The 24,912-nt window shown below is 29.8% G+C and overlaps 2 protein-coding genes across 2 annotated transcripts; one reads left to right on the top strand and one right to left on the bottom strand.

Annotated features, from left to right (window-relative positions):
• The first annotated feature begins 7,887 nt into the window (after window positions 1-7,887).
• LOC109798473 (receptor-like protein kinase THESEUS 1) lies at window positions 7,888-11,464 on the top strand. Its single transcript, XM_020358784.3, has 2 exons — window positions 7,888-8,259; window positions 8,478-11,464. The coding sequence occupies exon 2, from the start codon at window positions 8,599-8,601 to the stop codon at window positions 11,134-11,136; it is 2,538 nt and encodes an 845-aa protein (XP_020214373.1). The 5' UTR covers window positions 7,888-8,259; window positions 8,478-8,598; the 3' UTR covers window positions 11,137-11,464.
• Window positions 11,465-12,420: 956 nt separating this feature from the next.
• Window positions 12,421-15,403, bottom strand: LOC109799262 (uncharacterized). Its single transcript, XM_020359809.3, has 2 exons — window positions 15,046-15,403; window positions 12,421-14,459 (listed from the first exon to the last, which is right to left on the bottom strand). Exons 1-2 carry the CDS (start codon window positions 15,275-15,277, stop codon window positions 13,732-13,734), a joined length of 960 nt encoding a protein of 319 aa, XP_020215398.1. The 5' UTR covers window positions 15,278-15,403; the 3' UTR covers window positions 12,421-13,731.
• Window positions 15,404-24,912: the final 9,509 nt, after the last annotated feature.

The raw sequence follows: 24,912 nt of genomic DNA, 5'->3' as shown, positions 1-24,912 counted from the left end.
ATATTTTTTTTGGACTAAACTCAAATTTTGAAAATTTAGTATAATTAAAAGTACATTTTTACCAATAAATCAATATTAAATTGAAATTAAATCCAAATTAAAATTTTCATATTGCTAGAAAGTATTCTTTTACACCTTAAATTTCGTTAGTTATAAATTTAATCATCAATTCCTATATATAAAATATGGATATGACTATCTTACGCAAAAATATTTTTAAGAATTTTTTTCAACGAGAAACTTTTTAGGAATTCTTTCAATTTCATATATAATTTTTATTTATCATAATTATTTATAAATTAAATTTTAATATTTTTAAAATAAATTATTAACAAATAAAAATAATTTTGTACTATAATATAAATTGTGTATCATAAATATACAATATAATTTATATATTAAAAAATATCTACTTATTTTAAATTTTAAATTTAATTTATATATTTAAACACTATATTAATTTATATAAATACTTTATTTTAAATTTTAATTATATATAATAAACATTTAATAACTTATATATTGCACACATTAAAATACACTAGTTACTTAATAAATCACAACGTTTAATTAAAACATGCTGTCTTTGAGGCAGGATTTCGTTAAAAAAGGGTTACACTAAACCAATTAAAAAAATGATCCATAACAAAGTGCATGATTTGAGGCACAAGAATGTATGAACAGAACTGAAATTGCCCAGACACAGCAAATGCTTAGTTAGAAGAGAAATAAGTTTTTTTACAGATAAAAATCCATATCCATTCACAGATTATTGATGAATGAATTATTAATTAATAATGCATATATATATCATACTTGCAAGTTGCATCACCTGAATAAGATTGGACTAGGACCCAGACTATGCATGATTTTTAAAGTTGTTGAAACTTGTAATCATTTAAGTAGTAGTTATCCGAGATTAGAGGAGTTTGTTGAAAAAACTTTATGCAGTTAGGAAATTAAATAGTATCTAATTTAGAAAGTCATCTTTCAACTTGACATTTTCTAAGCTTATAAAGCTTATGTACTGGAAATCTGATAGATAATGATTTCTCCATAGGAGAAATATGTTAGGAGGATACGTACTATTAAGCTGCATATTTTTTTATTATTAATTAAAATTTATTAAAAATCATAAATTATGCAAGTTTTATTTTTTATTTAATAAACTTTGTTCATAATTTATAATTTTTTTAATAATTTTAACTCATAAAAAATGTTAGAAGAAATGTGTTATGCTTATTTTCTTTTGAATTTTCATTAGATTGGAGGCTGCGTAATAGAAAAAGTTGGTGCGAAAACTACCAGCAGCAACTTTTGAAATTCTTTTACTAGTAGCATATTTTTTCTAATAAGAAAAATAAACATTGAGGCTCTTGACCTTTCAATACACCTGTATTACTAATTTAATATATTTTCAATTGGTGAATATAAAACGGTCTAAAAATAAAATCAAAGCCTCATCATCTATCGATTTTATTAAGGTCTATTCTGACATGAGATCGAATTGGTATTTTTAGATTAATTTTTAATATTAAAATAACATTTATTCAATAAAAGTTACGTCATTTAGATGTAAATGAGTTCTTCATTATAAGTTTTTTATATTGCGTGAATCATGTATGTGAAAAAAATATATAAATAATTAGAAACAAGAACATTATTGAACTAATAAATAACTAATGTTTCAACATTAAGTTTTTTTTATTCATCAAAATTATATTGACTACACTAAGATTTGAACCCAAAAATTTATATGTATTACTTGCAACATTATATATTTTAGGTGTTTTATTTAATTATATGTTATATATGACTATTTGTTGAATTATTGTTATTTTGTTGTTTTTGAGTTTTAGAGGTCAAGAGACTCTTGAGAGTTAAGTTGATTAAGGTAGTCTAAGTTAGTATTAAGTTGGTTTATCTTAAGGAAAAGTATACGATTTTTTTTTAAGACATGAACTTCATAAATTTATATTTTAAGAAAAAGTATAGAGAAGTTAAAAAAAGGATCTTTAGAGCCAAAAAATTTTTTCTTCCTCTTTTCCCAATGATCCCTTCTACACCCTTCTTGCAGTTGATCAGAGTTGATTGATTTGAAGATTCAATCTTCCAAAGTTAGGGATCTCAAGTCGGGACCATGCAAAGATCACATTCTTCTTCCTCATTTCTTCTCATTTAGAGCATCTAGAGGTATGGAAAGTTTGTGAATTGAATGTTGTTTGATGAATGCTTGTTGTTTGTGAACTGTATATGACATTATATGATTGAATTGGCGAGAATTTTGGATTCATAAGTGTTGTTAGGAATGTGTTTTTGAAGATGCTTTTGGTAGACTTGGTAGTTTTGAGTATTAGTTGTTGCATGTTGTATATTGCACTTGAATTGTGTCATATATGTTGCCTATACACTAAATATTGGATTGCATGTTGTTTTTTCATGAAGAATTGTAAGTTTGAGTAGATTTGGTGATTCAGCTATATGCAAAAATCATCATCGCATCCGACACACTTTTATGACGTTGAGTGTGGCTCGAGTTAGGGGTTCTCTGTCCTAATCACTTCGAGCATAGAATTAGTAGTGTAGGATGTGGGTCAGTGATGAGCTATTTGATTTGGTCACGCTGAGCTTGGTATTGATCAGAGGCGCCAAGCTTGATTACTGGAGAACTCTTTGACTTGGTGACTTCGAGCATAAGATGAATGGCATCGGGTGTAATCAAGACAAAAGCTCTCTACGTGGATGACACCGAGCGTAAGTGTAATGGTGTTAGGTGTGAGTTTGACAGAGACCCTCTACTTGAATTGGGGCTAGGCATGGGTTTAACCACGTCAGATGTGATTGACATAGAGACTCTCTACCTCATCCACGTCAAACGTATATGATTTGGTGATGGACATGGGCGAGCTAGAGAATCTCTGCCTCAATAGCTCTGGGTCTGGTTTCTTTAATGAAACATGGGTAAGTCTTGAGATTTATATGAAGTGTAATGCTTTCTTACTTACAATATGATGTTGTATAATTATGAATTATTTTGCATTGATCTAGGACAATGTGTAGTGATGTTTTAAGTTATTAATTGATTGGAGTTGAGTTAAGTTGTCTAGACATGTGGTATTGTGATACATGTCTCGGATGAGATACATAAAAATTAGAGGAGAGAGTTGTTTTAAAAAAATTTCATATCCCATTGTGAGGATATCAATAATGGTGCTCAAAGAGACCAAAGTTGAAAACTTTTAGTGAGTAGTTGACTTCTAAATGAGAAGATGTTTTTAAATAGTCTCCTATAGGTTTTGTGTGGAACCATGGGGGCAAGTTGAGCCATATGTGTATAAAGTGACCAATTGAGTAAGATATGAAGTCAATGGTTAAAATCCTTAATCGATTATTGGAAATGTACATAATATTTGAAGGGTAGTTGGCGGACTAATCTCATGAGAGACTTAGTTATGCATGTTAAGGTCATGGTAGGCTCACACCTGAGTTGTTTTACCCTAATAGTAGTACTAAATTTTCCTAATTTAAGTGGTAAAACTTGAGAAATCAATCTGACCATTGTGTTAGTCATTGTTTATAGTTTTACACTTCTAATTAATTATTTTTGATTTTATATCAGTCATTGTGATTTGGTAGGGTCAAATCACTCAAACTACTCACCGTTGTTATAGGAGAGCACCATGAATTGTTATGCATGACGACACATCCGTTGTTCAATTGATTAGTAGTTATTGTTGGTTGTTTAATAATTGCTCAATCATTAGTTATTGTTATGTTGTGTTTGGAGTTGTGAAAGTTGTTAAGATGTGTTTGAAGTTGTGAAAGTTATTTATCTTCTATACTGAGTTGTTTATATGACGATCAATTGTTGGATAATTTTATTCAATTGTTTGTCATAAATCATTAGTGAATGATTTCAGTTGAGACTTTTGCTTTAGCTAACTATCTTATTGAATTGATTATGTTGATTCTTTCACAAGCTTACTTATTATTTTCCTTGTAGTTGGATTGTAATAATCATATTTGGTATGAGAGTAATGCAGGAATATAGCTAGATAACTTTGGCTGGTGGAAGGTCATACTGATAATGACCTAATTTTGGTGATGTTACTTGGGCGTAGCATGGTTATTGTATAGACGCATAATCAATGATTAAAGCTATTTTGTATAAGTGGTATATTTTATGTAGATTGTATATATGTACAGGATATATATGTAACTTCATAAGGGAATTTATGTTTTCAGTTATATATGTAAGAACTATTTTATGTTTTTTGCCCTTATAGATATATCTTTTACATGAATGACCAAGTAATTATTGCATGAGAATCCTGAAATAGTTTATTACAATTTAATATTTTTCATTACATAGTAACTATGTTATATTAAGTATAGTGATCAATCGAGTCATTACATTACTCAATTCCCACCAATAAATAGACCTTTAATGATTCTTTTAGCATCAATCTAGTTAATATCATTAGAATTACTATGCCCAAAATATTGTTTGCATTAACATTAGTTGAGATAAGTTAAATGAGAAAAATGTTTATAAATAACTCATATTGCTCAATTGGAATGAGAAAAAGAAAAGAATTGAAATTCAAACTGGAGGAATAATAAAAGGAATTTTTTTTATATATTTTTTTATCTTTTATTTCTGTAGAGTCAACATTTTAATTTATTTTATTTAACCAAACAAAAGAAAATAGATTGTTACCCGTGTTTTTTTTCTTTTTTTATTTTCTTTTCCTCTAACAAAACATACTTCAGAATACTTAATATTTGTAATGATATGTTTATTTATTTATTCATTCATTTTTATAAATATAAACCTCACAAAATAAAAAATTGTCCTAGTCGTTAAAAGAAAAAATGGAAAAGGTACTTGACTTTGAAGGAGGACTTGGTGGAATTTTATTGGAATGGAATATACAAATAATGGACAAGAAGAATAGTTGGAAAATGAGACGTTAGAGGCCATGTGCTCCAATGCGGCGGTTATTTAAAAATGTGGTGTAGTTTAGGTACACACATTTACGTCAATTTTCAAACCATACCCTTCTCTCAGATTCTCTCCCACGATGTTATTTATTGTCTTCATTTCCTTTCCCCCTCTCTCTTTCATTAACACCGTTAACACGTTTTACAAAACAACACGCATTTCTTTTTAGTCACTTGGATAATTTCTAATTAGTTATCAAATGTAAAAATCTTTTTCTACATTGATATTACATGTAAATTAAACTCTTAGTTTAATATTGAATTACTTTTTATTAGTATAAGTTTTGTCTTGTGAATATAAACTATTAATATTAATGGTATAATATATTATAATAAGTATATTATTAATATATCAAAATTATTTATAAACAATTTAATTTTAACCAGACAAAACAAAAGGCAAGCCAGTTAAAATAATTTTTTATGCACCAAAAATAAAAGATTGTGTACCAAAAAAAATCACAATAATTTTTACAAATTTTGTTTGATAAGTTATATATAAAGTTTTTAGTATATAAAATGTATGATCCAGCGGGTTTCATGATTTTCTTTTTACAGGGAAATATATTCAACACAATTAGAAGACACCAACATATGAAATATCAAATAAGATAAAATCAACTCTTAGTATATAAAACAGGAACCACTATTTTACATAAGAGTAAGAGTGTATTTAATTTTTTTTAATAAGAATTTTTAAGGATTTTTTCAACTTCATTATAATTTGATTTTTATTTATTATAATAATTTATTAATTAAGTTTTAATATTCTTAAAATAAATTTTCAATAAATAAAAATAATCTTATATTATAATATGAATTATTTATCATAAATTTAAAATATAATTTATATGTTTAAAAATATCTACTCATTCAAATTCTAAATATAATTTATATATACAAATAAAATATTTATTTATAAGAAGTATATCCAATAAGAACATATATAATTTATTATGAGAAATAAGACGAATAAATCATAATCTTTAGATTATAGATAAAAATAATTAATAGTCAAGTTTAAGTATAATTATAAATGCTTCCTTGTAAAATTATTACTATTATTTCTTGCATAATTATTAATATCATCATTATCCATCGTCATTGTCATTGTCACAATTTTGGTTATCGCTATCACCACCACTATGATGACACTAACAATATTGACAACTATAATGATAGTGATAATAGTTATACTGTCATCATTGTCACTGATATTGTTGCTACATTATTATGTAGCAATAATGACGATAATGATGATAATGTCGACATAATTACTATCATCACTATCATAATTACTATTGTTGTTGTTATCATCATTACTATTACCAATAACATCCATCATCGTTGTTGACAATAATAGTAATAATGACAATGATAACGATAATGATAGTGACAAATATAATAGTGAATAATATTGATAACGTGAAATAGATAATAATAATAACAATGTTGTTTGAGAGTGCTTTTTTTTTTTTTTTTTTTTTTGGTTCGTCCCTGGAGTATCCAGGGCCGATAGCAGTGACTGATCTCCTCGCTACGTTAGAGGCACCTCAAAGGGTGGGATAGCTGGCCCCAAGATCTAACGCGGCTGCATACACAAAGCAGGATTCGAACCCCTGACCTTGCTTAAGCGTGGATCAATTTCTATCGCTGAACCACACGCTTGAGGTTAAAAAAAAAAAAAAAATAACACTAATTAAATAAGAAATGATTAGTGAGTATTATTATATTATATATATATGCGAAATTAACGGCGTGAGTGCAAAGGAAGTCCATGCATGCATCAAGGGCCATATACCCCTGCCCCTCCTGCTCTGTAAGTATCTTCAAGCCGCGTTAATGTGGGCCCCACAAATCCTTCAACACACCACAGTACAGCGCAGCAACCTTTCCTATTTCCTTCCCACTCCCACCCATCAATTTTCTTTTCTACTTTCATATTTATACAAAAACTACAAATATTATAAACTCTTTCCACTTAGGTTAATATACAACTACAACCTATTTTACAGCTAAAATAATTATCAGCTTAAATTTTATTTTTTAATATGATGTGAATATCAATACTTTAAGATAATTAAAATATTTTAAAATAACTATTATAAAGTTATTTTTTTATATAATACTTTCTTATTATATTAAAGTATAAAATCTTGGCATTATTAGTGTATTATAATTAAATTTTAAAATATTATCTTTATAAAAAAATTTAGTGTCTATTTAAATTTATGTTAAATCACGCTGAAATACCTGCTAATTAACATGATTAATTTTGAGTGAAATATTCGCATGTGTGATCTCATGTTAAGAAATCAGATTTTAGGTTCTACATTGATTTTAAGTTGCCTTCATGCTAGATAAAAAGAAGTCAACATTGAATTTTACTAGGTTTTAAAATGGACACCCAAACATAAATCAATTCAATTTTACAAATCAATTTAAGTTCATTTAAACAAACATTTTTACTTGTACGAACTATTATAGAAAAAATCGAAGTAGTATTTATATATATGCAATTATTATATGAAAAAAAACTCATATTAATTACTAAGTATGTCGATTAACACAAATAATATGAGAGGTTGAACCTTCAACATAAAATTATATTAAATAATTGAGAAAAAACTTAATTTATCTCTCATCATAATCTTTCGACTAGAGTAACATTGTCTTTAGTAAAAAAAATTGTAAGATTTACTATATTAATTAATTAAAAATTACTCTAAACACTACTATCTAAGTAATTATTATATGTCAGAAATATTAAATTCAATATATTTTTTTTTCTAGATTCCATTAAATTCAATATTATATCATGCAAAATAGAAGTTTCATTGCCTAACTCACTGTTGTGTTATTTTCAAGTTTTTTCTTTCTTTCTGCCTTTTGGGCTTTAAATTATTGATTTGTTCTCAAAGATTCTGGATTTGGAAAATCACAAGATCACCACCACAAAACCTCAAGGGAACAGCTGGTTTTAAGGGTGTGTGTGTATGAGTAGTAACAACAGTTTGAAGTTTCGTACCCCTTTTCTTCTGTTCTATGTGGGGTCCCCTTTTTTCCTCAGTAAGTGACAGCCTAATCAACAGCCTGGAAAAGGGTGTTAGCAACCACACTAAAAAGCTCAACTTGATGATGAGTTTACGTTAATGGCCTCCATTACTTCATTTTCATGTATCATGTATGTAATGTAGTGTAATGCATTCTCAACTGGGTCTCCCTCCAATGTTCCATACCCTGTGCTAGATTAAGGTAAGTCTTGTTATTATTATTTTTTAACCTATGCTCAATCTACTTACGTCACAAGATTTATCTTATGCTGGATTTAAGACCCTTGTTGTGGTGTTGGAGCTAAAGTTTGTGTCTTTGTGTTGTGTTTGTGACGTTGGAAACTTCGTACTTTGTCTCTTGCTTGCAATAAAAATGTCTGGTTCTGTGCATTGCTTCTGATAGATCCGTGGTTGTTGCAGGTTTTCTGAGATTTGCATTTCTGGGGTCCCCCTTGGATCCGGATTTTGACAGGACCCGTTTTGGTGATTTGGGTATCCGTCAAACCGTTTATGGACTATTGAAGACCCGGGGGAAGCTGCAATGGTGAAAATGGAACTCATTAAGTGGGTTCCTTGTGTTGTGGTAGTTGTTTTTCTGGTTTTGGTTAATGGGTCGTTTGCCTTGTACACTCCTCCTGATAGTTATCTAATTGCTTGTGGTTCTTCTCAAAACATCACCTTCCAAGGTCGCACTTTTGTTCCTGATTCACAGCATTCCTCACTTGTGTTGAAAACTGGGAATTCTGTTGTTGCTAGTTCCAATTCCAGTAGTGCCCCTTTTCCAATTTACCAATCTGCTAGGGTTTTCACAGAGAGAGCTTCTTATAGGTTTGAGATTAAGCAAGAAGGTAGGCACTGGGTTAGGCTATACTTTTCACCTATTCCAAACTCTAACCATAACTTGACTTCAGCTTCTTTAACTGTGGTTACTGAAGATTTTGTACTCTTGAGTAACTTTACTTTTAAGAGATACAATGGTTCTTATATGTTTAAGGAGTATGCAATCAATGTTACCTCTGATTCATTGACTGTTATCTTCATCCCATCGAATGGTTCGGTAGCCTTTGTCAATGCAATTGAAGTTGTGTCAATGCCAAATGAGTTGTTTGTTGATCAGGCACTGGCTGTTAACCCACCAGCACCATTTAGTGGGCTTTCTGAACTTGCTTTTGAAACTGTTTATCGGTTAAACATGGGGGGTCCTTTGATTACTGCCCAAAATGACACCTTGGGTAGGACTTGGGTGAATGATAGGAAGTATCTTCATGTGAACAGCTCTGTCCTTAATGTGTCCGTGAATCCATCGACCATTAAGTATCCGGTTGCTGTTACGCCTGAAACGGCTCCAAATTGGGTCTATGCCACTGCTGAAGCAATGGGGGATGCTAATGTGAATGATCCAAATTTCAACATCACTTGGGTCTTCAATGTGGATCCAAATTTCTCCTATTTCATCCGGGCTCACTTTTGTGATATCATGAGCAAGTCACTCAACACTTTGGTGTTCAATTTGTTCCTAAATTCTGACATAGCTCTTCAAAGCCTTGACCTCTCATCAATAACTAACGACTTGGCTGTGCCTTACTTCAAGGATTTCGTTGCCAATGCCTCGGAAGACTCTAACACTTTGTCTGTGAGTGTTGGTCCAGATACTGTGGCAGACCTCCCAAATGCCACTATGAATGGGTTGGAGATAATGAAGATTAGCAACTCATTGAAGAGCTTGGATGGGCTTTATTCAGTTGATACTCTTCTTCCAAGTTCACATTCTAAGAAAAGTAAGGTAGGAGTTATAGTTGGTTCCGCCGTTGGGGCTCTAGCTGCCGTAGCAGTGGTTGGTTTGTGTTATTGCTGCTTGGTGAAACGCAAGTCAAAGTCTACTCAACCAAGCCACTCATGGCTGCCTTTACCACTATATGGAAACTCTCTTACCATGACAAAGAATTCAACAATTTCACAGAAGAGTGGAACTGCAAGCTGCATTTCTTTGGCTTCGACAAATCTTGGTCGATTCTTCAGTTTCCAAGAAATCCTAGACGCAACCAACAAATTCGATGAGAAGCTACTTCTTGGTGTTGGTGGTTTTGGAAGGGTTTACAAGGGAACACTTGAAGATGGGACCAATGTAGCTGTTAAAAGGGGCAACCCAAGATCTGAGCAGGGCCTTGCTGAATTTCGGACCGAAATTGAAATGCTGTCCAAGCTTCGCCACCGTCACCTGGTGTCTCTCATTGGCTATTGTGATGAGAGGTCAGAGATGATTCTTGTCTATGAATACATGGCTAATGGACCTCTCAGGAGTCATTTGTATGGAACGGACTTGCCACCTCTGTCATGGAAGCAGAGGCTTGAGATTTGCATTGGAGCAGCAAGAGGCCTTCATTATCTCCACACCGGCGCAGCTCAGAGCATAATTCACCGCGATGTGAAGACAACGAATATCCTCTTAGATGAGAACTTTGTTGCCAAAGTTGCTGATTTCGGCCTCTCCAAGACTGGTCCAGCTCTTGATCAGACCCATGTGAGCACTGCTGTGAAGGGTAGCTTTGGTTATCTTGATCCTGAGTACTTCAGAAGGCAACAACTTACTGAGAAATCAGATGTGTATTCATTTGGAGTGGTGTTAATGGAAGTGTTATGCACAAGGCCAGCCTTGAACCCTGTTCTTCCCAGGGAGCAAGTTAACATAGCTGAATGGGCCATGACCTGGCAGAAGAAAGGCATGCTTGACCAAATCATGGATCAAAATCTTGTTGGCAAGGTGAATCCTGCTTCTCTCAAGAAGTTTGGCGAGACCGCCGAGAAGTGCTTGGCCGAGCACGGTGTGGACCGGCCGTCTATGGGGGATGTTTTGTGGAACCTTGAGTATGCATTGCAGCTTCAAGAGACCTCATCAGCCCTCATGGAGCCTGAAGATAACAGCACAAACCACATCACTGGAATTCAGTTGACACCCCTTGACCATTTTGACAACAGTGTGAGTATGATTGATGGGGGAAACTCTTGCACTGATGATGATGCAGAAGATGCTGCCACAAGTGCAGTGTTCTCACAATTGGTAAATCCTCGCGGAAGATAAGCTCTTGTGCATGGATAATTCTTGCCAAAGGCCATCAAGTAAGTGGCTGTTCTGGCCTTAGGACTAGTTGAAAAGTCCTGATTGGTGAATGAAGGTTATTTCTTATTTAGTTACTACTTTTGTAATCATTTTTTTTTCTGCCAAAATCAATTTACTTTGTAATATACTTGAGTGATAGTGATGGGTTGGGTGCCATTAAGCTGGTTAGTAATTGCATGCAAGGTACCCCATAAAATTCTGTTGTACTACATATAAACCAATTAGGAGTTATGCTCCCCAAGTTGTTCTTACACGTTACAATATATGAAGGTTCTAAGTTCTTTCTTCAGACACGAGTTATGGTAAGTTGAATTGCTTTGCTTTTCACTTCTCATGGAATTTTTTAGATGCTGTTTACTATTTACATATGGCTTCCAAGGTGACGCTTGAAAAGTTTCAGGACTTTATGAAACTAGTGCGTAATCAATGTGGAACTTCAATGAGTTGAAAATAATGTGAAAAACTTGGAGAAAATGTTTCATGAAATGAATTGTTAGTGATGGTTTATTTTTAACAATGAATCTTCAGTTTAATTGAACTATGCATATGAGAAATAATCAAAATATCTCCACAGAAAGTTGGTCTCATTATGTTGCAAATATTTTTAGTTTAAACATAACTGTCTCCTTCTGGGTGTGGACACTTGTGATTTAGACCCAAGAAAGAGATGGTTCATTTTCCTCCTATATTAATGTGTATGCAAAGGGAACTAGTTTCATTGACATTAACATCATTACACCCGTTCTCCAAGCAATTTAATTTTTCATCCTAGTTTTTAGGTCATAATGGATATGCAGGCTGTGTAGAAATACGTTACCTAAATTTTAATTCTTGTACTTTTCTTATTCCATATGACATTTTTTATTCGTTTCCCCCCCACCCTTTTTTTTTTTTTTTTTTTTTTTTTTTTCTTTCCAAATGACATGTTTTTCTTCCTTTTTTAATTTATTTTATGAACTTACATGTGTATCTTTATTTTAACTTTTTTATTTGAATTCGTGTGTGCAAAGGAAACGATTCTAACTTCTTCATTACATCTGTTCTCCTAAATATTATTTTGGTTTTTCCGCCACATTAGGCTGGTTATGATTTAAGTGTCTCACTTAATACGTGGCCACAATTTTAATTCTTGTGTTTACAACATCGTGTGTTTATTTATTTATTTTTTTTATATACGATAAAGGATCGAATTTAAATCTTTATTGATTGTGTTAGGATTCATCCCAAGTCCCACATCTGTAAAATGAAGGAACATTAGCTAGTTTATAAGGGTGTCCACCATTCAATATAGTATGAGGCCTTTTGGGAAGGAGCCCAAAAACAAAACCGTGCAAGCCTAGCCCAAAGCGGACAATATCATACTATGGAGAAACAGGTGGACTATCGGGCCTTACAGATTGATTTAACTTATATAAGAAAACACAAATGTTTTTTATTTTTTTTAAGTTTTATCAGATAACAATTAAAAAGTGATTATTTCTTTCGAATTAAGCAGAGCTAATATATGAAACCGTGCAGGCCTAGCCCAAAGCGGACAATATCATACTATGGAGAAACAGGTGGACTATCGGGCCTTACAGATTGATTTAACTTATATAAGAAAACACAAATGTTTTTTTTTTTTTTTAAATTTTATCAGATAACAATTAAAAAGTGATTATTTCTTTCGAATTAAGCAGAGCTAATATATGAACCATGAATCATGATACCCTAGTGGTATATATTGTTATTAATTTAACCACCTAGTGAATATCCTTGTTTCGATAAAAAGTACTTGTAAAAAGACTGACCTTTTTCTCTGGGTACAGTTCCTAAATGGAATTTACCTTTGGAGTCAATGTTTTTTAGAGGCGCGTATAAAGGGGAGATGATAATACCGAAAAAAAGAGCTCAGAAGATGCAATATTAATACACGGTTAATTAATTAAACATAATCATCCTTATAATTTTAAGACAATTACTAAAAACTTAATTATTAAAAAGTTTGATAGTTGACTTTGATCCTATATATATATCTTACTTTAATTTAAACTTTATCTTACTTTAATTTAAACTTATTTAGTTAAGAAAAGACAATATATTGTCAATGTACAATATATTAAATTCAAATTTTGTTATCATTATTGCATTTCTTACAAATAAAAAAAATATTATTAATGCTTATTATTTTAAAATGAAATTGTACAAATCTAATCATCCATCATAATCTTATTTTTAGTAAAGGAAGTCAGTTAGGTTCTTAAATAAAATTCATTTTTTTAATCATAATATTGATATAAATTATTATCATTAGTGATTAGTTTATATCAGAGACTTATAAGATAAATATTTTTTTTCAATATATTTTATTCTACATCTAAAGTTATCTTGAACAATATAGTGAAGAAATATAAATTGCTATCTTGAACAATATAGTGAAGAAATATAAATTGCTACCATTTCTATCAACCAGTAATAATAAATAAAAATCATAAAAAAGTTATTAGATAACTAAAATTGTGGACATTTTTTTTTGCATAATTAAGGAGACGTACAATGATACTACATTCCTAAGAATTATATTCCCTGTAATATTATTGCTCGGAGTGTTTCTTCTGCACCAAACAAACAAACCCTACAATGGGCAGCAACAAGCGACGTGGTCCTGTACCTGTCTTCCCCTCCGACCACCGGCATGGCCACCCCCAACTTCGCCGCAGGGTTCTCAAAGTCCGGCTGATAAGTCCTCCCAAGAACCCCTTCAACTTTCTGAGACAAACCATGGAACTTAAACTGCACCTCCAAGTGTGCAAAGCAATCATCGTGAGGAATCTGGTAGTTGTGGACCCTACTATCTTCCCTAGTGACGGGCACAACGTTCACCGATATCTCAGCAACGCCATGCAGCGTGATGGTGACACTGTTGACGCTGGAAGCTCTCTCTACCCTGACGTGGTCGCTTTGCCACGTGGAGAGGTAGCCCTGGGCGATGGCGAGGGGCTTGCCGTCGTGGGAGAATTTGAGGTGGTCGACGTCGTTGTCCCACGTGGGCGATGACGTGGCCTCGACGGTGAAGGTGTGGGGGCCCTGGAGGATGATTCCGAGGGCCTGGATCCACGTGTAGTCGCGGGCTCTTGTCGCGGGCCTCAGCCCGATGAAACGTGCGTTTATCTGGAAGTGGGTGTCTGATACCAAGGCGAAGTGCTCGTTTCTTCTTCCGTGGAAGTAGAACACTGTTCCGTCTGCTCCCACGAAACGTGGGTCCAGGCATGCTGATCCACGTCCATTGCAATTTGCTTTGCGAGCTGTCGCACAAATGCAGAATCTTTAAGCATCCACTCGTTAAATTACCAACAAAGTTAATGTTAATAGTTAATGTGAGATTTTAAACATTTTTCTGGTACAAGAGATCTCTAGCACACTCTTACATAAGAAATAAATATTTCAAATAGTTTACAATTATAAGAATAAATGTTTCTTGGTGATTCGACAGTGACTGAAAAATTCTAACGCAACATAAAATTTAGATTTAGATCAAACTCAATCCAAAAGTTAGCTATGAAATGAGATTTTTTCTCAACGTTAACTTATATTACTCGTTTACATGAAATTTTCAACTCTAAAGTTATGGAAGATTCAAAATGAGATGATCAATCTTAATTCGTAATTGAACATATAATGAAAGATTAGTTTCCTCTAAAGAGAGTAATTTACTTTAAAGAATATAAAGTTAAATAATACGAGTTACGAGACAATCAATGATAAATTTTTCTTTTACATAACAAATCATGAATATATTAGAATATTAATTATTAATGATTTTCTTGTTAACATGTATTTATTTTACCCTTATTCACTTTAAGAGTAAAATTGTAGAGCGAATGATCTTACTTTTGCACCGAGTTTCGCATGTGGGATTGTCACAGTCAAGGTAGCAGACTTTGGCTTTTGGGTCAGATGGGGATTTAAGAGGGCACTCAGAAGGGCATGGCACTTTCTTCCCAAAGCATGGGCTGCTGCGGAAGGGGCATGACAGAGTGTTTTTTCCTGCAATGATTTGCATTTCACAGAATGCAAACAAAAGCAGCACATACATTAAGCCATTCCTACTTGAGATACCCATCACTTCTTTCCTATTCACAAAAATGTGATGTGAACTTGTGTTATAACCACTCTTTGCTTTATCACTATTAATAGAAAAATCTCAGCAAGTGGTCATTTTTCTACAATGTTGGCAGTTGGCACTTGTTGCTTTCTTAAAGTCTCATCTAAAGTAAATCAACTCATATAGAATGTGTCAAGGATGGATTTCTTGAAACTTTGATACATTTTTTTTTTAATCTTGTAAGTGCATTAATATTCACATTATACATAGCAAGTGATGGTTGACCAATGTACCTTCCAATGAAGGCAAAGGCATCATGATCAAGAGTTGCGTGTATTAAGAGAGGGGTGATTCAATTGATCCCCCGTTAAGTCTGGTATAGCCATGAGGGATGGAGGAAATTATGAATTTATTAGTATCATTGAAAAATCATTTTTTTTGCCTTTTAAAAAATTCAATCTCACTATATATAAATTCTAACAACAGCATTTTAAGTTTCATAAGAATTTATAAATCTATACTGATTAGAATATGAGATCAAATTCGATTATTCTTATGTTTTATGTCTTAATGTAGATTTGCGTTGTAATGGAGTAGATGGTAGGTAATCTTTAAAAAGATTGGTAATTAATTTTTTATTATTAAAATGAAAAAATTTGTAAGATTTTGCTTTATTGTCATTACTTAAAACTTTAATGACAACATAGAATTAAAAGAGCAAACAATGGTAGTTACAACGCCACTAGTGTGCTGATATGTGAATTCTAGAGCAAAATTCATATACTGACAAAATGTTAGCAGTCGATAAAGATGAAAATGGTGTTGTAAGAAGACACATAAAAACACATAAAGAGGGACAAATTGTGTTTTTAACAAAATTTTGCAACTCCATTCACTTAAAATGGTTATTCGTATATGATACACTAGCTATTTTGAAATAAGTTTGTTTTAAAATTAAAGTGAGTATAATCTTAAAACTTGTTAAGTTTTCGGAGACTATTTAATGTATTTTATGAAAGATATATATATAGCGAACAGAACAAGTGATAAAACATTTAAGACTTTTTAAATTGGTTCATCTTTAATAAGACTGCATTCAGTGTTGGATATCAAGAGTTCTACTATATAGATAGGACTTTCAGAAGTATTAATTGTTTTATCATGTGTCTCCATACTCAAGTTGAGTATTATTTAATTTGTTTCTCAAGAATTGTTTGCACATAAGTCTATTCAGGCTCACTTAATATATTTTGAATTAATCTTTTTAAGCTTGCACTATTTTCACTTAGAAAAGTTTAAATAATGGTAAGATTTCATTGACTAGAGTTTTAACAAGACTAATGTCCAAATAAAGTTCAAGTCATAATATTCACACTTAGAGAGTTTACAGTAAAATCCTAGATGGAAAAAAAAAATTTGTTCTCTATTATAAGCAAAAGAAACACTGATTTTTTTATTTAAAAAATATAAGTAAATTTCAATTATTTTTATCTCATTTAATAATATTCTTTCTAAAATATCTTTCATTTAACACATAACATTTTAGTTGTGCTAACATTTCAAGTATTTATGACAAAGACAATTTAAAAAGAATATTGTTAGAACAATAAAATTTAATGTAATTAATTAATTTTTTTAATACACGTGAAGTCACTTTTTTTTATTTATCATATAGAAAGAGTAAGTTCAAGCTATAATGTTTGAACAAAAGTTATATATTCATCATCGTCCTTTCACTAGTACTAAAATGTAATTTTTCATTTTTTTTTCTTTACACATTGATTATGTAACAACTAATATAGAAAAGGATCACTACAAAAAAATGTGTGATTTGTGACGGCTATTTTGGCAGTTTCTGGCGGTTAAAAACCACCACAAATTGCATTACCGGCGTCGTTAATAACCGCCGGATCTACGGTCGCCAAAAATCGTTTGTGGCGGATATTTTGTAAATGCTGGTTTTGAGTGCCAGAAATGTAATCTTTTGTGGCGGTTTTTTGAAACCGCCAGAAAAAAACCCCACTAACTACCTTTTTTTTTGTAGTGGATGTGATGATATTTTTAAAATTTAAGACAACTTTTTAATTTCTGTAGCAAAATAAGCAATGAAAAAACTCTTTTTAGATTGACAGTTTGAATCGATGTAATATACCTCACCACTTTTCAACTTTATTAAACTAAAAACAACAGAAAAAATACATATTATCAATAAATAAGATTGATATACATGTTAAAGGAACATAGGTTATTTTTTTTGTCTTTTTTTTTATTAATCAAACTTCACATTTTATCAAATAAAAAAAAATACAAAGACAAACACGACGCAACATAGACACAATATTGCATGTATTTTGTTCGCTATTGAATGATAATGGAAATAGTTATCCTATCCAGTGTTAGGTTGGAAGAAAATGGTGAGGAAGAAAAAAAATTATTATTTTTTAATTCAATTTTTAAGATAGAAAGAAAATGGAGGAGAAAAATGTCTCTTTTCATCTGATTTGTGCTTTTCAGTATTGGAGAATTTAATTTGGAGGAGATGGAAGGATAAACATGATTTATATAGTGTCTCAAAGTTCATAATTAAAGACTAAATTGTATTTTTAATGTATAATTTTTATTGATTAAATATTATTTTAACATATATAAAAGAAAATTAAAACATTTAAACTATATTAACTAAATAATTCCTCTGTTTTTTTCATTGGTGCACCCACGAAATTAAAAATATATCAAAATGTAATCATAATTTGGTCTCCTAATCATAATTTTTTTTTACAAAATAATAATATTACATATAAATAACATATTTCTTTTGACTTTTATATATATATATATATATATATATATATATATATATATATATATATATATATATATATATATATATATATTTAATGTTTTTAAAATTAGATTGGTCATTGAACCAACTTAAATATTGGTTCAAGATTCAATTGTTCAATTGTAGTTGAACAATGATCAAATCAATATTAATAAAATAATTAATAATAATAATAATAATAATAAATAATATGAAATAAATATAATATCATAATTTTATAACACTAAAAATTAAAATAAAATATTATTTATAAGTTTTTAATATTTAATGTATACATGAAATTATAAATTAAATAACATTTAAGTTTAAACTTTAATAAAATATAACAATGTCCATTAATAATAACAAATTTTCATCTTGAATAAAAAGTATCATATTAATATAATATAAATTATAAAAATAAAAATATTAAATTAAAATTAATATAAATGGTTAAATTGCATTTATAAAAAAAAGTATTAAAAAAAGTTATTTTAATTTACATTTCTTTATTAAATTTGTATTTTTTATTAAAAATATTTCAAATTTTAAAAATAAAAATAATATATATATATATATATATATATATATATATATATTAATTTGATATGTTCAAACCAATTTAACTTATTTTTTTACTAGTTATAAACCAATTCTATTGATTTTCACTAATTCGTTGTAAAACAATTTTTTTAACTAACTAATCTGATTAAGAACTAGTTCCTAATCGAACCGTTCTGACATCTATGCAATACTTCCATCAAGTTTATATGTTTGTGTATATAATAATTAAAACTTCTTTTATACATTATTTGTGTACAACTTCGTACAATGTAAAAGGAAAAAAAAAACTAAATTATCGTATTACCATTATAATAGATAGTAGACACAAGTAAAAAAAAAGTGTATATATAAACATGCTATCAGAAAAAAAATATTAAAATAAACTTAATATACATGTCACGACATACTAAGTAAAATTTTATCATGTATCAAATTCACAAACATGTCAATATATATCGGGTTATGTATAATGCAATATATATAAAAGGAATTTGTTTATTATATGAATAAGTCTATTTAGACTTATTTTATTTAATAACTCATGTTTTACATCAAATTTTAATGATTAAATAGTTGAATTTAAAATTTTTAATGCATAGATCAAATTTATAAGTTTTAAAAAATTTAAAATTTTTTGATACTTCGTTTCATCAATTCAAATTAATGTATAAAATAATTTTATGATTATCCGTCAATTTGAATTAATGAAATGAAGTATTAAATGATTTATAAATTTTTTAAAAATTTGTATATTTGATTTATGCATTAAGAACTTTAATTTTAACGGTTGGATTGTTGAATGTAGAACATGAGTTATTGAATGAAATAAGTTTATGTAAATTTATTCTTGGAGTAAACAGATCCCTCTTCATTTATATTTATATTTATATTTATTCTCAAAATTAAATTTAAATTTTCCATATCTACTTTTGAATATGAACTTAGGGGTGGATTGAATTAGGATTTCGATGGGGTTTTTTAAAATAAAAAAGTCTTGTGGATTTTAATGAATTTTAGAAGATTTTGAAGGAATGTGATAACCTTTAAGATTTTAATGAATTTTAATCAAGATTTTATAGTTAGTATTTTAATGGATTTTGATGGATTTATATCATAAGATTTTAAAGGATTTTATGAATTTCACATGAAAATATAAACATTGATTTCACATGATTAATAAAAAATATAAATAAAAAAAACATAATTTTTATAGTTTTTTGACAAATAATTGTCTCTATCTTTAACAAATAATTGACTTTAATGTTTTTCTAATTAACATTTATTCACATATTTAAAGTTATATTAATCCTTCACGCATTGACATATTCTCTTTCATTCTCTTGCGTATGAATAATATATTCAAAATTATAGTTTTCATTAACTGATAGCATCAAAGATGAAGATTCATCCATTTATTCAATTGAAAATTCACCAAAATGACATTCATTATGACGAAGAAAATTATGTAATGTTATACATGTTAACAGAAATTCAGCTCGTATCTTAAAAAGAAATAGAGATATCGATACTAATTTAAAAATTGTAAAGTATGATTTTAAAATACCAAATATTCTCTTGATTACATTTCTTAATGAGTGACATAAATTGAACACTTCATTTTCATTTTGAAGGTTATTATTACCGTAACTTGCAAAATCTTGGAGATGATATCAAAATCTTAAAGGTTATTATTATTTTGAAGGTTATTATTACCATAACTTGCAAAATCTTAAAAGTCTTGATTGAATACTATTTTACTTTTTTATGTTATTCAAAAGTCTTGATTAAATATCATAAGATTTTTTATAAAAAAAAATCCTTCAAAATCTCAATCCAATATACTTCATAAATTAAGGAGGATGTGTGATTTATAAATTTAGGGATTATAAATTCAATGAGAAAAAATATTAAAAATACTAACATTAATAAAGGGAAACAATTTTAAACCAATAAATCATTGACATGTACAGAACAAAATTGGATTTAATTTTCTTAAATAAATTTTGGATTCAAGTTTTGTTGATAAAAAAAATATAATTAAAAAGAGAAATTTCAATGAAAATGATTAATCAAGTTTTTCAGTAGAGATTATTCATAGATAAAGTCATTTCACACTAATAATATAGTTTAAAAAAATACATGCATAAATTATATTGACACTTCTTAAGATTTTATAAAATTGCACTAATTTCTTTTTAATGTTTATAGTACCTTCTCTTACAAGAGTCACATTGTAATATTTTCAAATAATTAAGAGTGTTTATGTAATGTTTAAAGGGACGTTAATGTAATGTTTTTCAAACAATTAAAAGAAAGTTATTAGTTGTTGTAGAAAAGTAAGGAGTTAGGAGTATATATGCAATTTCACTCATTTTCAAGAAATGTTAGTATAATTTACTAACATCCCTTAAGTGTAATTTTCTAACGTTGTAGGATTCGAAAAAAATAAGGAGCATAAATTAAAAAAAAACATAAATTAAAAAATCAAATTGGAACTTTAACAAAGATGAAGAATATTAGCTATATTAATTGATTTTTAATCATGAAATTATATGCCAAAATTAATACGTTAAACAGAGATCAGTGTGGGTTGAAAACCCTGTAGGAATTGGCAAGCTCTATTCAATTAATCCAAGATTTTGGCACAATCTTCCTCTTCACTTTATATTTTATCTGGTGAGTGTTGCTTTGCCTCATTCAATCTTTCTTAGGTCCACAAGGGGCTTCTGATGTTATCTTATCGCCACTTGCACCTCTATTATATATCAATCACACAAACTTTATGGTTTATACAATACTGCTTGTGGGGAATCTTAGATGTATCCAAGTTACCAAAAGGAGAATATCACAGAGCTTGATAAGATTTCACATGAAATTGGGTTGCAAGTGGTTGAAGGAGGATATTTGAATCAAGGTATCTCATACTATACGAGACAACTTTTCCAACTATCTGCAATAATAAGAGAGCATAAGGCTTTGGTCAACGTGAATATCTCTTTTGACTATTAGTATAGAAAACAGAAGAAAGTACTCTACCAATGAAGACATCATCAGAGTCCACTTTATTCTTTCTTATTAGATGCCTAGAAACTTATCTGTTGAATGATGCTTCAAGATAATAAATATTATCTCATCAATATTATGAAATATCTAGGGTGGGTAATTGTTTTAAGTTTGAGGCATCTCAAGAATATTAATGTTTGATCGTTTTCGGTAACCAAAATATATAAAAGAAATCAATTACCAAATCCGTGAATCAATCGGTACAAAATTGTTTTCATTTAACTAATGATTTTGAGTTTGAACTCTAAATATGCAGTTAGATAAGTAATTTAACTAATGATTTTGAGTTTGAACTCTAAAAACTCACTTTTTTGTTGCGTACAATTAACTAAAAGTGTTTGTTTTATATGAATTTAGATAGATGGGTATGCTTGCCTTTGATTTGGCAAGTGTATGCCTTGTCTGTGCTTTATATACTGTGTTTCATTCGTCTGTGAGGACAGTAGGGTATGATTTGATTCAAATATAAGAATAAAATATGCCTTGTTCACGAATTTATTGAAGGTTAAAAACCTCTTTTGGTCCCTTATAATATTTTTTTGTTTCAATTTAGTCTCACTTTAATTTTAGGTCTCAATTTGGTCCCCAATAATTTAAATCATTGTAATTTGGGACTTCCGACTAAATGATTTAAACGGAGTTAACTGGTGGCCACGTGGATGCCAGGTAGATGTCACGTAGATGCCACGTAAGTGGATCCTAAAATACTTGAATACACCTGGAACCAGAACGGCCCGTTCTGGTTACACTATTGGTGTGTAAATTTTGTACCTGGAACGGGCCGTTCCAGATGCAAAATTAACACACCAACAGTGTAACCAGAACGGGCCGTTCTGGTTTCAGAATGGACCGTTCTGGTTCCAGAATTTCGTGCACATAAAATCAAAGTACAAAACATTTCAAACACTAGATTTGATAATATTGTTAATGGGGATTGATAACTTCAATTGCTAAACATTTGAGCTATATCATTAAGGACGATGCAGTATATCACTAAGGACAATGGTAACAAGTTTTATTTCATTGTTAGTCAAACTAGAGTGAACCACTTACTACCAAATTGACACTATACAGTCAAGGATGAAACGAAACGGTGTTTCCCCTTGAAGTCATTGACGATGTACCCCAACAATAACAACCTGTTCTTGAGGAGGTACAACCTAAATTTTTGTGGTTTAGAGTTTCCCTTCAGCGTTACCCAGATGATTTCCTTTCTCAATAATTTCTTTGAACTTTTTTAGTATATGTTATGTTCTGAATTTTTGTTTTCAGTTTCTGAATCATGTTTCTGTCTTTGAATTTATGATATATTATGAATTTTTATTTTTAATTTTTGAATCACATTGTGACATTTTAGTCAAGATTTTGAACTGGATAAGTTCAAATCAAAGAAGGATTTTGGAAGGTCTTATCTTATTTGATTTTTTTTAGTTTTATTCATAAATGAATATTAATTTATTGTATTTTTTATTTATTATATTTTTATTAATATAGATATAATAAAAAAAATACAATAAAAAACATGAAGTTGGCGTTCTGGAACGGGTCGTTCTAACAGCAGAACGGCCCGTTTTGCTGCACTCATGTTGTGTTAAATTTGTATTTGGAACCGCCCGTTCCAGCTGCAAAATTAACACATAACATGTGCATGCAGAACGGGCCGTTCTGATTTCAGAATGGGCCGTTTTGGTTCCAGGTGTATTCATGACATTTGGCATCCACCTATGCATCTACGTGGCATCCACCTGACATCCACGTCAGCAGGAGTTAATCCCGTTTAAATCATTTGGATGAAAGTCCCAAATTGCAATGATTTAAATTATTGGAGACCAAATTGAGACCTAAAATTAAAATGGGACTAAATTAAAACAAAAAAATATTATCAGGGACCAAAAGAGGTTTTTAACCTTTATTGAAGGTTGGGAAAAAAAATGTCAATTGGTATGCACGAGCTAATTCGCCATTCTTCATAAAGAGGAGCGAATTCTGTAATTATATTTTAAACTTAAGTATGAAATAGATTATACATATATACTAGGATTTAAGAGCATGATATCCACCTTATGAGACTCACGAGGAGATTCTATTACATTTGATAGTGCAACACATTGTAAAATTCTTGTATGGATCGATTTTAGTGATCAGTGGTGATAGAAAATGAAGTTCAACCCAAAACATCTGTCTTTGTGCCATTCAAGCCTGCAACATTTGCTTCTCTATATTTTTATGGTCAATATTGTTGTTGTTATAAGCATCATGATCATGAGAAAGCAATCAACCACATGTGCACGAAAAGAAATAAAATAAAATCACAAATACAATTTTTCTTTTTACTATGCAGGTTTTTACATGTAGTTAAATTAAAATAATTGTTAGGTTACTTTTCGTAGTTAGTTTTTTTAAGTGAAAAATGAAAATTTACTTCTCTGTTGAATGGTATCTACGACCATGTATACCGAAAATATAAGAAGCAGAAGCAAAAGAAAGTAATTAATAGTTTTAAAAAAAATTATTAAAAACTAATTAACTAATAATTATTTCATTGTCAATATTGACATATATATATGACAGAAAACTAAACCACTAAAAGTTGCATAAAAATCTAAGTAACTTTAAAGCTTGTCTTTCATAATATTTTTCATAATATGTAGACCTAAAGAATGATCAAAATATTAATGGTTATGAAACTATTTCTATTCATATTACTCATTAAAATGATCAAAGAATAATAAATGAAAAAACTATTAATTGACTTCATAACTAACAAAACAAATACCTTTTCATTAAAAAAAAATCAAATGTATTTGTAATTTCAAGATGTTTTAATATGTTTGTTCAGTGGAGTTAAAGAACCAATAAAGTCAAAAAGTATTCATGGGGTAGGACTTATGGAAATTATATTTTGTACTACCATATGGAGTGCAGTAAATTACATTGGTGCATGAGACAGTAAGGTAGAGGAAAATCCATTTTTAAAGACGAAGAGTAAGTAGATAGTCTAATTTTTAGAAAATCTAGTCACTGTAAATCTTATGCAACAAAAAAATAATAATAATAGGAAAATATAAAGAACAATGTGGAACAATACAAAAAATTAGAAATTGGAGAGAAATGAAAGAGAAAAAAAAGTAATCACACCTACCTATTACTTAAATCACCAAAATCACTGATAAAATACATGCATATAGGAAGAAAAATAACACTC

Source organism: Cajanus cajan, chromosome 8 (assembly GCF_000230855.2).
Source record: "Cajanus cajan strain Asha chromosome 8, NIPB_CcT2T_4, whole genome shotgun sequence".
NCBI lineage: Eukaryota > Viridiplantae > Streptophyta > Magnoliopsida > Fabales > Fabaceae > Cajanus > Cajanus cajan.
This window is presented reverse-complemented; position numbering and strand designations above follow the sequence as displayed.